This window comes from Pristiophorus japonicus, chromosome 18 (genome assembly GCF_044704955.1).
Source record: "Pristiophorus japonicus isolate sPriJap1 chromosome 18, sPriJap1.hap1, whole genome shotgun sequence".
Taxonomy (NCBI): Eukaryota; Metazoa; Chordata; class Chondrichthyes; family Pristiophoridae; genus Pristiophorus; species Pristiophorus japonicus.
The window spans coordinates 26,968,433-26,987,160 of NC_091994.1; the positions used below are offsets into that span (position 1 = coordinate 26,968,433).

Here is an 18,728-nt window from a genome sequence, read left to right on the forward strand (position 1 = left end):
GACATATCACTAACTACAGTCCTATAAATGGGGTATGGTTCCAGAAGCAAGACTTTTCAGTACCGCATCTCTGACTATTCTTCATGTGTTAGACCAGATAGTTTGTGTCAGCAGATAATTCAACCATTGCTGTTGAGCATGAGCCCATTTTCTCCTGACATTCACACTTTTCAGCAGGATAGCAATCAAGAAGGGGAAACCTGTTGGATTTTCCCCTTCCGAGCCTGGGCCACTGAGCCCAAATGCAGCAGAGATCAGGTACCTCAGAACTGCACTGATAATTGGGTTTGCAAAAGGTTACTGCACAAGATAAAGCTCATGGGGTTGGGGATAATATATTAGTTAGCCAATCCTCTACCATGCTAACACAAAACAGAGAGTCGAGATAAATTGGTAATTTTCCGGTTGGCAAACTGTAATTGGTGGGGTGCCACAGGGATCAGTGCTGAGGCCTCAACTATTTACAATCTATATTAATGACTTGGATGAAGGGAGAGAGTGTAATGTAGCCAAATTTGCTGATGATACAAAGATGGGTGGGAAAGCAAATTGTGAGGAGGATGCAAAGAATCTACAAAGGGATATAGATAGGCTCAGTGAGTGGGCAAAAATTTGGCAGGTGGACTATAATGTAGGAAAATGTGAGGTTATTCACTTTGGTAGGAAAAATAAAAAAGCTAATTATTTAAATAGGGAATGATTACAAAATGCTGTAGTGCAGAGGGATCTGCGAGTTCTTGTACATGAAATGCAAAAAGTTAGCATGCAGGTACACCAAGTAATCAGAAAGGCAAATGGAACGTTGGCCTTTATTGCAAGGGGAGTGGAGTATAAAAGTAGGGAAGTCCTGCTCCAACAGTACAGTGCATTGGTAAGACCACACTCGGAGTACTGCTTACGGTTTTGGTCTCCTTATTTAAGGAAGGATATACTTGCGTTGGAGGCAGTTCAAAGAATATTCACGAGGTTGATTCCTGAGATGAAGGGGTTGTCATATGAAGAAAGGTTGAGCAGGTTGGGCCTATTATCAATAGAGTTTAGAAAAATGAAAGGTGATCTTATTGAAACATATAAGATTCTGAGGGGGCTTGACAGGGTAGATGCTGAGAGGATTTTTCCCCTCATGGGGGAATCTAGAACTAGGGGGCATAGTTTCAGAATAAGAGGTCGCCTATTTAAAACAGAAATGAGGAGGAATTTCTTCTCTCAGAGGGTCGTGACTCTTTGGAATTCTCTACCCCAGAAAGCTGTGAAGGCTGGGTCTTTGAATATATTTAAGGTGGAGATAGACAGATTTTTGAATGATAAGGAAGTCAAGGGTTATGGGGAGCGGGAAGGGAAGTGGAGTTGAGGCAAGGATCAGAGCAGCCATGATCTCATTGAATGGTGGAGCAGGCTCGAGGGGCCAAATGGCCTATTCCTGCTCCCATTTCGTATGTTCTTATGTTCATTTGGCAGTATGTAACCTTATGTGAACGACACAAAGGTGCGAGGTCTTTCGATGGAAAAAAAATAGATTGCAGGGAGATCTGGATGTAATTGGGGATTGAGCTCATGTCTGGCAGGTATATTTTAATATTGACAAGAGCAGTATGATGCACTTGAGTAGGGGCAGTTCCAAGCATGCATACATGATACAGGATTCTGTGCTCCAGGTTGCTGGGCAAGGGAAGGACCTGGGGGTAGGGGGGTTTAAAATTCATGATTCATTAACGTTTCATAACCACTATTTTAAGGCTATTGTGAAAGCAAATAGGGTGTCTCGATGTATGGCAAAGACGATTAAATATAAAATAACTAATGTACTATCCTTTCTTGGCCAGCTTGGTCACCTTACATGGTAAGGGATATCAAAGTGTTGGAAAAAGTTCAGAGAAAGGCCACTCAATTGATACCCAGTTTAAGAATCTTTAGTTAGAAACATAGAAAATAAATGCAGGAGTAGGCCATTCGGCCTATCGAGCCTGCACCACCAATCAATAAGATCATGGCTGATCATCACCTCAGTACCCCTTTCCTGCTTTCTCTCCATACCCTTGATGCCTTTAGCCGTAAGGGCCATATCTCACTCCCTCTTGAATATATCCAACGAACTGGCATCAACAACTCTCTGCAGTAGAGAATTCCACAGGTTAACAACTCTGAGTGAAGAAGTTTCTCCTCATCTCGCTCCTAAATGGCTTGTCCCTTATCCTTAGACTATGTCCCCTGGTTCTGGACTTCCCCAACATCAGGAACATTCTTCCTGCATCTAACCTGTCCAGTCCTATCAGAATTTTATATGTGTCTATGAGATTCCCTGTCATTCTTCTAAACTCCAGTGAATACAGGCCCAGTCGATCCAGTCTCCCCTCATATGTCAGTCCTGCCATCCCGGGAATCAGTCTGGTGAACCTTCGCTGCACTCCCTCAATAGCAACAATGTCCTTACTCAGATTAGGAGACCAAAACTGAACACAATATTCCAGGTGAGGCCTCACCAAGGCCGTATACAACTGCAGTAAGACCTCCCTGCTCCTATACTCAAATCCTCTCGCTATGAAGGCCAACATGCCATTTGCCTTCTTCACCGCCTGCTGTACCTGCATACCAACTTTCAATGTCTGATGTACCATGACACCCAGGTCTTGTTGCACCTCCCCTTTTCCTAATCTGCCGCCATTCAGATAATATTCTGCCTTCGGTTTTTGCCACCAAAGTGGATAACCTCACATTTATTCACATTATACTGCATCTGCCATGCATTTGCCCACTCACCTAACCTGTCCAAGTCACCCTGCAGCCTCTTAGCATCCTCCTCACAGCTCACACCGCCACCCAGCTTAGTGTCATCTGCAAACTTGGAGATATTACACAATTCCTTCATTTAAATCATTGATGTATATTGTAAATAGCTGGGGTCCTAGCACTGAGCCCTGAGGCACCCCATTAGTCACTGCCTGCCATTCTGAAAAGGACCCGTTTATCCCGACTCTCTGCTTCCTGTCTGCCAACCAGTTCTCTATTCACATCAATACATTACCCCCAATACCATGCGCTTTAATTTTGCACACCAATCTCTTGTGTGACACCTTGTCAAAAGTCTTTTAAAAGTCCAAATGCACCACATTCACTGGTTCTCCCCTGTCCACTCTACTAGTTACATCCTCAAAAAATTCTAGAACATTTGTCAAACATGATTTCCCTTTCATAAATCCATGTTAGAGAAACAGGCTTAGAGAGCCGGGGCTTTTTAACTTTGGAAAAGCAAAGACTTCAAGAAGATATGACTGAGTTCTTGAAAATAATGAAGGGATTAGATTTGGCCACATTGATAGACTAGTTAAGCTAAACAGGTTAAAGAGAGAATTTTTGCCCCACTTACAAACAAGACCAAGAGTCTTAAAATTCAATGACCCTGATACAAAGCCACCATTATCTGGATGGGGGAGAAATTTGGAGCAAGACCCAGTTATCCTGGGTCTCCAATCCTTTTTTTGGATCCAGAAAAATTCCACTGAAAGTAAGGTTGGGTTCTTCTTTCATCTGCCCACTTCTATGGAGACATGACAGAAAGAAGCAGGACTGCCAAAATTCCTACCAGTTTTGCCTTCCTTGTCGCAGTGCTAAGTAAACCTGCATGAAGCAGCTATACAGATCCTGACTGCAGTGGGACCTATCTTCTTTTCTAACACTAGTTTGCCTATGGCGATCGATTGCCTTTGGGCAAATCGGAGGATTTACTGTCATGTATGTATGCTTGGGGTTACTAGCCACCAGATGGCGCCATTGTTGGAGGTCATTGGGCTATACGCACGTGTGTGTGGCCCAGGTATAAAAGGCAAGCCATCATGTAATGTAATCACTTTGGGCCCGAATAACGCAGAGCCAGGTTTGTACCTGTGTTAGTTTACAGTATTCAGTCTATCGTGTTATTACATACATAACATTTGGCGACGCGGTAACTTCAGAACCTTCGCATGCAAAAATGAGCACTATTGGAATTCTGGAGAGATTTGTGGAGGGAGAGGACTGGGCAGATTTTGTAGCTCGCCTGGACCAGTACTTCGTGGCCAACAAAATGGAGGACCACTGACACAGTTAGGCACATGGCGGGCTTCCTCACGGTTTGCGGTCCGAAAATCTATGGACTCAAAGAATCTTCTTTCGCCTGCAAGTCCAACGGGCAAAGACTATGAGGAATTGAGTGCTCTGGTACGTGACCATCTCAAACCAGAAGGCGGCATCATCCTCTCACGATATCGATTTTACAAGCACGTTCGTTCTGAGGGCCAAGATGTGTCGGAATTCGTTGCCGACCCAAGACGTTTAGCTGGACCGTGTAAGTTCGAAAACGCATTGGGAGACATGTTGCGGGACTTCTTTGTAATCGGCATCAACTATGAGGTGATCCTGCGTAAGCTACTGGCGGCGGAGATGCTGGATTTGAGCAAGGCCATCACGATTGCCCAGGCATGCATGACGACGGACAAAAACTTAAAGCAGATATCATCGAAAAATCGGAACTCGGCAAGTACTCTAAACAAGATTGTATCGTCGTTTGGCAGAGATGCATATGGCAGGGCCTACTCAACTGCGTATGCGAAACCTGTGGCTGCCCAAAGTCCGCTAACGGGAATGAATCTGATTTCACCGTGTTGGCGTTGTGGGGGCAATCATCGGCCTCATCAGTGTCAGTTTAAACAGTACATTTGTAAAGGCTGTTCGAGACTGGGGCATCTCCAGTGCATGTGTCTGCAACTGAGTGAGCGTGCTGCGACACACTACGTGGAGAATGATGACCAGAATAGCGCGGATCTGGATATGCAATCCGAGATACCAGAGGAGGAAGTGTATGGACTGTATTCATTCCTAACAAAGAGCCAACCGATAATGATTAATGTAAAACTTAATGGTGTGCCGGTACCGATGGAATTGGACACGGGTGGGAGTCAATGAGCCAGAGGACACTCGACAAGCTGTGGGATACTAAGACTGAGAGTCCAGTCAATGCCAAGTTGCATATGTACACTAAGGAACTCATAACGGTGATTGGCAGAGTAGTAGTCAAGGTGTCGTATGATGGTGCGGTTCATGATTTACCGTTATGGATTGTTCTAGCAGGAATTGGCTAGAAAAAATCAAATGGAATTGAAACCGATGTCGTCGGAGGATAATACTCCATCTGCTCAAGTGCTGAGCAAGATCCCCTCGCTGTTTGAACCAGGCATTGGCAATTTCACGGGAGCCAAGGTGCAGATCCACGTGGACTCGGATGCAAGACCCGTCCATCATAAAGCTCGGGCAGTTCTGTACATGATGAGGGAGAAGGTCGAAATCGAACTGGGCAGACTCCAGCGTGAAGGGATCGTATTTAACGAATGGGCCAGCCCCATTGTTCCTGTGTTGAAGAGTGATGGCACTGTCAGGATTTGTGGAGACTATAAAGTTACGATCAACCGAGTTTCGAAACAGGATCAATACCCGTTACCGAAAGCTGATGACCTGTTTGCAATGCTAGCCGTTCACTAAACTGGATCGGACGTCAGCCTACATGACACGGGAGCTGGTCGAGATGTCGAAGAAACTTACGTGCATCAACACTCATAAAGAACTGTTTATCGACAACAGGTGTCCTCTCAGAATTCGCTCGGCTGCAGCCATATTTCAGAGGAATATGGAGAGTCTATTGAAGTCCGTCCCTAGAACCGTCGTGTTCCAAGATGACATCCTGGTCACAGGTCGTGACACCGCCGAACATCTGAACAATGTAGAAGAGGTTCTACATCGTCTGGACAAAGTGGGACTCAGACTGAAACGTTCGAAGTGCCTCTTCATGGCACTGCAAGTTGAATTCCTGGGAAGGAAAATTGCTGCTGACGGCATCAGGCCTATAGACTCGAAAACCAAGGCCATCAAAAATGCACCCAAGCCTCAGAATGTGACGGAGCTGCGTTCGTTCCTTGGTCTACTCAACTACTTTGGTAATTTCCTACCTAGATTGAGCACTTCATTAGAGCCACTGCACATGCTACTAAGAAAAGGCGACAACTGAGTTTGGGGTGCATCTCAAGATAGAGCTTTTGAGAAAGTTACTAATCTGCTTTGCTCTAACAAGCTGCTGGTACATAATGATCCATGAAAGTGTCTAGTATTGGCCTGTGATGCTTCGGTCATATGGAGCTGGTTGCGTGCTCCAACAAGCTAATGAGTCAGGTAAACTACAACCTGTTGCGTATGCTTCTAAAAGTTTGTCAAAGGCGGAAAGAGCCTACAACATGGTAGAAAAAGAAGCATTAGCCTGTGTGTATAGGGTTAAAAAGATGCATCAGTACCTGTTTGGTCTTCGGTTTGAACTGGAAACAGATCACAAGCCACTCATTTCGTTTTCGGAAAACAAAGGCATCAATACCAATGCATCGTCCCATATCTAGAGGTGGGCGCTGACATTATCTGCCTATGATTATGTCATTCGCCATAGTCCTGGCACCGAGAATCGTGCCAATGCACTGTGCCGTCTGCCGTTGCCCACACCGGAGGTGGAGATGCCACAACCTGCAGACCTGCTGTTAGTTATGGATGCTTTTGAAAGTGAAGAAACCCCTGTCATGGCTCAACAAGTTAAGACCTGGACCAGCCAGGACCCGATATTATCGATTGTCAAATGTTGTGTCCTTAGTGGTGATTGGTCTGCCACACCCAAGCAAATGGGTGATGAGACCAAACCTTACAACCGTCGCAAAGATGAACTATCCATTCAGTCAGATTGTTTACTGTGGGATAATCATATTGTTATGCCTAAGAAAGGCAGAGAGGAATTTGTATATGATCTACATAGCACTCATCCCGGTATTGTCATGATGAAAGCCATTCCCAGGTCTCATGTATGGTGGCCTGGAATTAACTCTGATCTGGAATCATGTGTGCATCAGTGCAAAACTTACATGCAGCTAAGTAAAGCACCAGCGGAGTCGCCGCTGAGTCTGTGGTCGTGGCCATCTAAACCATGGTCCAGGATCCACATCGACTTTGCAGGTCCCTTCCTGGGAAAGATGTTTTTAGTTGTGGTGGATGCATATTCCAAGTGGATAGAGTGTACAATCATGTCATCCAGTACATCCACAGCCAACATTGAGAGCCTTCATGTCATGTTTGCCACTCATGGCCTGCCCAACATTGTTGTAAGCGACAACGGACCTTGCTTCACTAGTCTGGAGTTTCAAGCATTCGTGAAACTCAATGGTATCAAACATGTGAGGTCGGCACCATTCAAACCCGCATCTAATGGTCAAGCAGAGCGTTCTGTCCAAACCATCAAGCAGAGTATGAAACGTGTAACTCAAGGTTCATTGCAGACTCGCTTGTCATGCATATTGATTAGTTACAGGACAAGACCCCACACGCTTACCGGGATCCCCCTGCTAAACTATTGATAAAGAGAGGTCTCAAGACCAAGCTCTCTCTTGTCCACCCTGACTTGAACGATCATGTTGAATATAGATGTCAAAGTCAGCAGTGGTATCATGATCGCGCTGCTGTGTCACACGACATTTCTGTTAACGATCCTGTGTATGTACTAAATTATGGTCAAGGTCCCAAGTGAATCGCCGGTACTGTTACGGCCAAGGAGGGAAACAGTGTTTATCGTCAAGCTCAAGAATGGGCAAACATGCAGGAAACATGTTGATCAGATAAAGCTATGGCACACGGATGAACCGGAACAGTCTGAGGAAGACACAATCAGTGACCAACCAACCTACCCTCAGTCATCAGAGGACTCTGCTGTCATCAATTAATCTGGACTTTCAATCCCTGACATGGTCATTGCTACTCCCATCAGATTGGCTACCCAGTCCCCAATCATAACAGACTCAGAACGTTCACCCAAGGCTGGAGTTGAACTGAGACGATCAACTCGGGAGCGGAAAGCCCCGGACCGTCTCAATTTTTAAAAAGACTGTTACTAATATCTTAAAGGGGGATATTGTCATTTATGTATGCTTGGGGTTACTAGCCACCAGGTGGCGCCACTGCCAGAGGTCACTGGGCTGTACGCATGTGTACTCGGCCCAGATATAAAAGGCAAGCCATCATGTAATGTAATCACTTCGGGCCCGAATAAAGCAGAGCCAGGTTTGTACCTGTGTTAGTTTACAGTATTCAGTCTATCGAGTTATTACGTACATAACATTTACAATGGAGGGTTTCAAATTTTTTTGAGGAATCTCAGGTGGTACAGCTGGCCTACTTACATTGTGGCAAGGTGCCGGAGTGATACTCCCCCCCCACCCCAAAACTAAGGTGTGCACCCAATAATGTTGAAAATGATGAGGGTGATCGTTGAAAAAATGTTAATACTCTGACCCCAGGATTTGGGATGGCATGAAGGGAAACAATTTTTGGGGTAAAGGGAAGTTCTGCCTCTCCCCAGATCACGTGACACAAAGCTACCACAGCAACGTCTAGGCCAAGATGTGGACAAACTATTGCTTGTGGGTATTTGGTCACAGATATACAGTTATGATCTGGAATGCACTGCCTGAAAGGGTTGTCAAAGCAGATTCAATAGTAACTTTCAAAAGGGAACTGGATAAATACTTGAAGAGGATGAAATTGTTGGATTATGGGGAAAGAGCAGGGGAGTGGGACTAGTTGGATATCTCTTTCAAAGATTTGGTACAGGCATGATAGGCAGAATGGCCTCCTTTCCTTCTGTGCTGTAAGATGCTAAATCTGCTTCTAAATCAGTATCAATCTAGAAAAAATAAATAAAACCAATTTCTCTGTACATTCAAATGCAGCAGTCAGTTCATGCAGTAGTAGATGCTAACTGTCTTACACCATCCTTCTTGTCTCGTTCCAGTGCTCCATGCAGGAAGTCTCTGGATACCTCTTCATTTTCATCCAACCACTGTATAACAAATGGTTCAAACCAGCTGTGGATAAACAGTTTCATATTTTAATACTTATTATATTTTAGAAATATGTGATGCACTTCATTCACAATCAATATAGCCCATAAGGAGCTGCGGATTGATAAGAGGAAAGAACAAATTACTTCAGGAAAATCAATATAATGATTGGAATTTCATTCTACTCATTAAAATCAAAAGATACAGTTACATTATTAAAGAGGAAATGGTTGCATTTTGCAGTGTTTAATTGCTTCACCTGAAAGATTTCTTACTGAATACACTAAATGGAACCTGTTAAACAAAAACAGAGAAATCTGGAAACACTGGGTGGGTTAGTCTGCATTTAAGAGAGAAAGACAGATTAACAATATTTCAAAAGAGACTCTTCATCAGAAAAGATGAACAGTAAACCTATTTAAATGATAATGTCTATAACCTAATTTAGAAAAAAGGAGAGAGAGATAAGAGAACATCTAGCATGGATTTTTCACTGGGCAATTATTACCTGCTGATTTCACATTCAGTTTTGCAGGTTTATTTCCATCCATTAAAGCTAATATGTACACAAGGGCAAACAACTGTTTGTCTGGTCTTCCAATGGGTAGGACATCAGATCTCCTATTATTTATGGCTCGTAGTACATTCTGCTATTGTGGTAGGAAGTTGTAGTACCCACTGGCAGAACAAGGGTTAACATACTCTTGAAGATAGTTCAGCCAGAGAGAATTACATAGGGCTGAATTTTAATGGAGAAGGTGGGTTGGGGGGACACGAGGCGGTCGGGAAACCTGGAAGAACGAGTTTTCCGCTGGCCCTGCCGAATTTAACAGCAGGGCCTGATTTGAATGGGAAGCCTCTGTTTCCCACCCGCAGCCAGCCAGATTGCATCCTACTTTTGCATTCTAGAAATTAACCCCAACTTTGTTTGCACTCTTTATGGCCTTATCAAACATTGCCAAATGTGTTAATTTAGCAAATCTGGAGGCTTTCCTTCCCCCCCCCCCAGTCGAATATATTTGCTTGCCTCATACATTTATAATGAAGAAGATGCTATGCCAGCCCACGCAATGACTTAAGTTAGAACCTGTACTGCTGCAAGGCAGACAAATGTAAACCAAGTTTTCAGATAAAAGAGGAACAGGGGCTTTCATTACTTTAGGGTTTTGAGGAAGGGTCTCACTCAAAATGTTGTGATAATCTGTCTTTCTCTATCAGATACTGATTGAAGTGATATTTAGTTCTAGCATTTTTTTTTTAAATTCAGATTTCCCACTTTGTTTTCCTTCACATTTATACATGCACATCTATATTTCACAGCTGTTTCTTGTTTTTGATTGCAGCATGTTGCTCAATTATTTAGGCTATGTCTGTTTTCATGCAAGTAACTATGGGTAAATGAAGCTATTTTAGACCTGAAATTCATGTGTAAAACCTGCTCCACTGAGTTATTCTCATGTAAAGACATTTTTGTAGTGCACCATCAGTGGCAAGATTACAGCACATTTGCTGCCAACACATTATAATATAAACATGGAAAACTTTGTGGTTTCAACAATGCCTGGACCGTTTTTATGTATAGGTCCTGGGAGTAGAGGTTGGAGTGAGGATCTGAGGCACACAGGTGAGCACTGCTCTCCTGGAGCCCAAGCACCAATATAAAAGTGCCTTAATTAATAAAACTTTAGTACCATCTAAGTAAGGTTTTTCACAGCAATTCTACCCTAACATGGACCACACTGGGAGCTATATTTCTGAATCGATTAGTGGAGCACTTACGCTGGGTACTCTGGGACTGAATTTTTGAAAGCTGTCAGGTCCTTTACATACTCATTATACAGCCACTTCACTTTAAAGTGTAAATTCATGTAATCTGCACTTTTGCAGAGTCTGTGCTTTTCATGTTCTGAAAGACAAAAAATGATAAGTTTGCAATAGAATAGCAAGTATTGCTATCGAGTCAAATGATCTTACTGTATTTTAATTAATGCTTACAATGTTATTTTTCTGTCAAATGAAACAAAGAAAACAAACATATTTTCTGCATCAGTTGTATTTGTTATTGATATAACACTTGCAATTATACACCTTTCACAGGTAAATGCCTCAAAGAGCTTTTATGCAATTCATTACTTTTGAAGTGAAATAGCTGTTATGTGAGCAACAGTCACTTCTTGCTAACTGAATACATTTAGATGTAATTATTAATTAGTGAATACTTCTGTGCCTGGTACATTATATTCGATGTATGACCCAAACTGTATTCTTGCTTTGTACCATGTCCTTTATGACCTGCTGCATTGTATTTGGCTTCCATTCAAAAGCCAATTAGATTGTGAACAGTCTAAAAGTATCTCAACACTGAGAATGCACGGTGTTGAAAATAACTCGCAGCAAAACCTTGCCCTGGGCACAACAGCTTTATTTCAGTGGGAGAAAACATTCCATCTGTGCCTAATTGTCTCTAAACAAATAAAACTGTGTAGTTGAGAAAAATGCTGAACTTAAATGCAGGTAAAATCTGCCTGAGGTAGTATTTTTACAACATAGGTTGGATCATGGGAAGTTTATAATTTCATCTCAGTTCAAAATTAATAGAAATCATACCGTAACATTTTAAATATTTTACACATCATCATTCACAATTTAGTTCAAAACCAAACCTGTCTTAAATGTGAACTCCTGCTGAGTTAGTTAATGATAAATGAAGGCCAATCACCTTATTTAAACCAGTGCCCTGAGAAACCCTGGTGTGCTTTTCTTTATATACCAACTATAACAATCGGAGCATCATTTGGACTACAGCCACAGTGGAGTGGCACAAATTAAAAAATAGACAAGTAACAGATGGTGGCTCAGGATGTGTAAAAGTCCAAATGCAGGACAGATGTCAACACTGTGATACAAGAAGTTACAGATGTCATTGCAGTAATATCTCAGTAGACCAGAACAGTGAGGGCTGCCAAGTGTTTGTACCGATTCTGCATTTGAACACTGCATTGCTTTTATGTTGGTAGACTTAGCCCATGGTTTCTCCCGATTGGGGTGGGTAGTTTACATAGATTCTTTTTGGAAATGGTAGGCTCCATTTATCCCAAAGCTTTTCTGACAAATTGATAACTGATATTACAATTTTAACTTGAACTCATTATCAGTGTTTTAGTTATATTTCCCAAAAATAAATCCTTCTGAGCACCCCACACAAAAGAAATCAATGGAGCTTGATTTTATTTACATTACAGGCTAATTTTAAGATTTTGAACAATTTAAATGACAGATGCATTTTTACAGGTTATTTAATTTTGTGATCACAGATTTTGGCGGAGCAGGCTTGAGGGGCTAGATGGCCTACTCCTGTTCCTAATTCTTATGTATGGATGGCCTTGGGTATAAAAATAACAAGCTTTAATCAAAACTAGAGATTAGAAGAATTTTTCTTTCCCTAAAGTGAAGCATATGTGAAGGGCAGACTTCCAGTAAAAGTAGTTTACTGTTATGTTAATGTCTTAAAAAAAGCTCATAAATATCTGGGTAAGAATGGTACTGAAGGTTAGAAGTACAGATACAGCTGATCAAATACTCCATATAATAAAATAGTCCCAGTGCTGCTGCAGCCATGGCTGAGCCAGCTGGGTTACTGCTGTCGGTAGTATTATTTCTGTCATCACATTGTCTTGGGATTGGTCCTGCAGGCTGCTAATTGAAGTCAATGGCTATTTTCAGGCTTATGTGGATGGCACCTGAGGTATCTACTCTCTCTTTCAGAGCCACTTAAATTTCAGTTTATGATCCACAGGATGAATGCAGGCCATCATTGTAATCCATGGCTCAGGAGGAAAGCAGATATCCAAAGTGCCAGTCCCAATCAGCCTTAAAACTATTAGATAAATTGACTAAATCTAGAAGATAGTAAATAGTGTTATAGGCATCTTTTTTGAAGAGTTATGGGGAAATACTTTAAACAGAAAGTACCTCCCCAGCCTTCCCTTCCTTTAAAACAAATCACAATAGAATTGCAGTCTCAGCTCAAGGAATGCTCCCAAATATCATTATATTATCACTAGGCTGCAAGTAATTTTACATTACACTTACAATCATGATTCTGAAATGCACTTTATTTATACTGAAGCAATTTCCTCCTGGTTTTTGAATAGGGAAAAATCATCTTGTGCTGAGAGGTTATGAACATTTTTCTGATGCTGATTTCATGATCTTGTTCACAGCTTAAATTTTAAATAAATATGAACTATGCTATTATTTGTGACAGCTTCATTTCTTTGAAGCATTATCATTCTCACTACTTGCTACCCAGATCTAATCAGAAAACTGCTAGACCAGAACATTTTCCAATATAACTCAAATATTTAAAATGCAATTCTCTCTTAAAAGGCTGAAACAGATCATTACATTTTCTGAAAAAAGGATAAAAATTAGTAAAATTATAAACTATGAATTGGAAGTTTGAGTTTTTCCTCGATTCATATAATTAGCACTCATCATGAACATTTATTTTGAGATTTCAGATCTGTAACCAAGAGGAAGCAGATGGTCACCTCCCAAAGGCCCAGATTAATTACTCCTCAGAAATGACTAAAGTGAAGAGATAAAAGTCTTCAGATCGTTAACCAATGGCAATGAAGAGACAATGGAAGGGCATTATTTTTATCCCATGCACTTTATCCCTTTAATATTTATTGAAAGCTTGCAAATTGATGCTCAATTGCTAATACAGAGAAAATGATACCTTGCTATATGTTGTTAAAATGCTTCACTGAGCATAATACAAACTTAAAATACATTTTAATGTGTTTTATGCCATAAGACTTCCCTCCCCAACTCAATAGTTAAAAAGTGCTCAAGATAATCTCAATCATACTAAATGCACAATCTACTATTCAGTATAAATTGATTTGAAGCCAGTGATAAATCTCTAGATATAGAATTTCAAATCTAGCTAGAAGCATTTAACCTTATTAAAGACATTACACAAAAGATTATTTCATAATGGCAATAGCTTAGTTTGGATCTCTAGAAATGCCACAGGACTAGTCAGTGAATGTTGTGTTCAACACTCAGCTACCAGTTCAGACTGCTTACATTTTCAGCACTGAATACTCTCTACAGTTTCCAGAATACAACCATACTGCAGGACATCTGCAAAAAATTCTCTGGAATGTTTTAATACAAGTAAACTGGAATTAAAGAAATTCAAATATGCAGAAGTAATCATAAAACTTACATTAGTTATACTGTTACTTTTGCAATGATGCAAATGAGTTTCAGGTATCCAAATCTGATTCTGGAGTCAGATTCCAATCACGTATCTGACTGCACTTCAGTTGCTTTTATGTTGGTCTATTTTTAATTCAGATTTTGGGAACTCTGTAACTGTGAGCCAGTTCTCTCTGTTTATGCTGTTAAATCCATTTTCCATAACTTGTCAATCCAGTTAATGGATTTGTAACAGTATTAATGCTGGCTGCTGGCTCTCAGATTCCAAATTAAAAGACCGATATAAGAGCAGCTTTAAGCTAAATGGAGTGAAAGCGCTGCCAGTTGGCATTCTCAAACCATGTTGAGTTTGCACCAGGTACATTTTAAACCAAGCTTGGTGCAAAGACACATATTGGGCCCAAGTTTCGGGCCGCGCCTAGAACGACGCAGCCCCGATCTGGATGCCCGTTTTTCGCGCCACAATGTGCGCCTAAAGAAAACTTCCAGATTCTCCGGCTCCCTGCTGGTCCTCTGGCCCTTGGCGTGGCGCAGCACGAGCTGTGGGGGGCGGAGCTAGGTCCCTGCGCTGAAAACAGTGCCGGGACCTCTGCACAGGCGTGGTACAGTGGGCGCGCATGTGCAGTAGCTCCAGGCGCCCGAAACTGTGTGGGAGGGGCCTGAAGCACGCAGCCCCTAGCCCTGGCCGAATGGCCTCACTGGGGTGGCGTGGATAAGGCTCCTCCCACAGCCAGCTCCTGCTTCCTCCCGACCTGACTTCCGCTTCCACCCCCCCCCCCCCACCGGACCGTGCTCTCCCCCGACCCGACCTCCGCTTCCCCCGCTCCCGACCTTCCCCCACCCCCCCTCCCTGACCGACCTCCGCTCCCGACTGATCTCCCGCCCCCCCCCGACCGATCTCCGCCCCCGATCCGCGCTCCCAACCCCCCCGGACCTGACGCCACCTACCTGTCAATCTGGTAAGTCTAAGCTCGAAGTCTTGGGCCCGGCCGGTTCAGCCTCCCTCTCCTTTCTTTCTTTCTCTCTCTCTCTCTCTCTCTCTCTCTCTCTCTCTCTCCCTTCTCTCTCTCTCCCCCCCTTCCCCTCCCTCCCTTCTCTCACTCCTCCTCTCCCCCATCCTTTCCCCTCCCTCCATTCTCTCCCCTCACTCCTCCTACCTCTCCTCCGCCCCTCCCCTCCCTCCTTTCTCACCCCCCTCCCCTCCCCCCTTCTCACCCCCCTCCCTCTCCCCCCCCCTCCCCTCCCTCTCCCCCACTACACCCCCTCTCCCCCACTACACCACCCCTCCTCCCCCTCCCCTCCACCCCTCGCTGTCAGAAACACAAACACTGACAGACAGAGAGTGAGAGACACACACACACAGACAGACAGAGAGATGGAGACACTGACAGAAACACACTGGGGGGCTGGGGGCATCCCAGCATGCTGTTGGAGGGCTCCCAGTGCTGCAGTCGGTAAATAGAATATGTTTTATTTATTGATTTAAAAAAAAATTATTTCTTATTAATTTTTTTTTGATTTTATTGGTTGATTTATTGATGTTTTTATCATTTATTATTGATGATGGCTCTTTATTTGTAAAACTGAAGTGTTTAATGTTTGTAAACTTCCCTTTAAACCTCCCCTCCCCCCATTCCCTATGCCTGATTTGTAACCTACGCCTGATTTTCTAAAGTGTAGACAAGGTTTTTTCGAGCGTACAAAAATCTTCACTTACTCCATTTTAAGTTAGTTTGGCGTAAGTTTTCACTGCCGAAACTTTGAAAACAGGCGTAAGTGGCCGGACACGCCCCCTTTTGAAAAAAAAAATTCTGTTCCAAAGTGAAACTGTTCTAACTGACTAGAACTGGAGCAAACTAAATGCCGAGAATTTTAATTTCTAAGATACTCCGTTCTACACCAGTTGTTCCAAAAAATCAGGAGCAACTGAGGCCGAAACTTGGGCCCAACAATTGACAGTTGTCAGCCAGTCTATTGTTCTTTTCTTTTTTTGAGCAATAGTGGACAATCTGATAATCAACACCTCCTAACTTTTAAAGCATTGTTAGAATGTTTTTAATTTAATGAAAAAGCAGACACTCCAATTTACACCCTGGTAGTATAAAAAAATCATCATCATTATCATAGACAGTTCCTCGGAATCGAGGAAGGCTTGCTTCCACTCTTAGCATGAGTTCTTAGGTGGCTGTACAGTCCAATAAGAGAACCACAGTCTCTGTCACAGGTGGGACAGTCAGTGGTTGAGGGGAAGGGTGGGCAGGGAGCCTGGTTTGCCGCACACTCCTTCCGCTGCCTGCGCGTGATTTCTGCATGCTCTCGGCAACGATACTCGAGGAGCTCAGCGCCCTCCCGGATGCACTTCCACCATTTAGGGCGGTCTTTGGCCAGAGACTCCCGGTTGTCAGTGGGGATGTCGCACTTTATCAGGGAGGCTTTGAGTGTGTCCTTGTAACGTTTCCTCTGCCCGCCTTTGAGTCGTTTGTCATGGATAAGTTCCAAGTAGAGCGTTTGCTTTGGGAGTCTCGTGTCTGGCATGCGAACTATGTGGCCTGCCCAGGTGAGCTGATCAAGTGTGGTCAGTGCTTCAATGCTGGAGATGTTGGCCTGGACGAGGATGCTAAGGTTTGTGCGGCTGTGCTCCGAGAGGATTTGTAGGATCTTGCGGAGACATCGCTGGTGGTATTTCTCCAGCGACTTGAGGTGTCTACTATACATGGTCCACGTCTCTGAGCCTTACAGGAGGGCGGGTATTACTATGGCCCTGTAGACCATGAGCTTGGTGACAGTTTTGAGGGCCTGGTCTTCAAACACTCTTTTCCTCAGGCGGCCGAAGGCTGCACTGGCGCACTGGAGGCAGTGTTGGATCTCGTTGTCAATGCCTGCTCTTGTTGATAGGAGGCTCCCAAGATAAGGGAAGTGGTCCACGTTGTCCAGGGCCGCGCCGTGGATCTTGATGTCGGGGGTGCAGTGCTGTGCGGCGAGGACAGGCTGGTGGAGGACCTTTGTCTTACTGATGTTTAGCATAAGGCCCATGCTTTCATACGCCTCGGTAAATACGGTGACTATGTCCTGGAGTTCAGCTTGTGTGTGTGCACAGACGCAGGCGTCGTTCGCGTACTGTTGCTCGACGACAGAGGTTGGAGTGGTCTTGGATCTGGCCTGGAGACGGTGAAGGTTGAACAGGTTCCCACTGGTTCTGTAGTTTAGTTCCACTCCAGCGGGGAGCTTGTCAACTGTGAAGTGGAGCGTGGCAGCAAGGAAGCTTGAGAAGAGGGTTGGGGCGATGATGCAGCCCTGCTTGACCCCAGTCCGGATGTGAATTACCCCTGTTTGAGTGCCAAGTTCTTTAGTCACTAACCTTACTGGAGGGATGAGCACTGAGCAGTAAAACTTTAGTTTGCCGAATGCACGTTATGCCCCACAGATGCTGATGAGACCAGTAACTGCAGGATAATTACAGCCTTAGTTGACATATATTCAACTTAAAGGTGCTTTAGAAACAGATCTATTATCTTGGACTGGGCAAGATTAAAATAGATCAGCTCTGTAACAATGAAAGCTGCTCAGGTATTACCCGATACTTTCACAGTCAAATATAAGTAGCCTATAGGAGGACTTTTCTGCTCATCCCAATGGCCTGACCTGACCCCAGCTGATTTTCCAGCGTATGGATGATAACCTAGGTGGACATTCCAGAGGGACATCTGCTGAAGAACATCCTGCTCCCATCACTGGAGTTATACCAGGAAAATGGCAAAACTCCAGCAGAAGTTCTTAGCCTGTATGCTATCACTTATCACGAGTAAGAGGCAAGTGTAATCCAAGTTATTTTTTTTTCAGATATTAACAATTTGACATAACAATTGAAAAGCTAAATGGCAAGAAAACTATTTTTCTTTTTTTTAATGTTTTTGCAGAAGGTTCGCTTAAGGTGTGGTATGCCAGTGCTGGGAAATAAAACACGTTTCCATTTCTTACAGCGGGTGCTATTTGCCAATTTCGGATCAGTAACTTTTAAAGAAAGCAAACTGGAAAATGTGAATGGATAATCTCCTGCTGCTTTCTCTGTTCTCATTGGTACTTACCGACTGGGTCGAACAGTTTCTGATTTGCCAGCAGTCAATCTGATACTTGATTGGTTATTTAACAGACAAGTCTTCATTTCAGCCAATCAATAATTTCTGCCTAATGTGCAATGCCCTGATGTGTGATACCTTTGTAAGGTATGACTTGATGAATGCTTGCTAAATGTCAGACTTTTAAGTCTCTTTCTGGCAATGTATTGACTGTCCCGTTAGAGAAAGTCTCTCATGTATGTGTCAATTTTTTCACATCAATATACTCTAAGTAACTCAAGATACTGTGATAAAGGTTTCAGAGATACTCGAACACAGTTAAATTTAGAACTGAATGGAACTTTGCCTGATTAGCCAACTATTATTTTATCAGCAGTAGCTTTACAGTTTGGAAGCTAGAAGACGAGTTGATTGCCAGTGATAATCGGTTCTCATACCAGGTAACAGATTTGCACTGCAGGAGGCTCTGAAACAATCATTACAGAAGGATGAAGGGCATTGCAGATAGTAGGATGATTAATAGAACTGT

At 43.2% G+C, this 18,728-nt stretch overlaps 1 protein-coding gene across 1 annotated transcript in view; it reads right to left on the bottom strand.

Annotated features, from left to right (window-relative positions):
• Positions 1-18,728, bottom strand: part of unc13a (unc-13 homolog A (C. elegans)) — a 471,750-nt gene that overhangs the window by 78,436 nt on the left and 374,586 nt on the right. Inside the window, exons 27-28 of the mRNA XM_070859800.1 lie at positions 10,671-10,797; positions 8,819-8,915 (exon numbers count right to left, since the gene is read on the bottom strand). Of these exons, the coding sequence (XP_070715901.1) occupies positions 8,819-8,915; positions 10,671-10,797 (224 nt within the window). The remainder of the gene's footprint in view (positions 1-8,818; positions 8,916-10,670; positions 10,798-18,728) is intronic.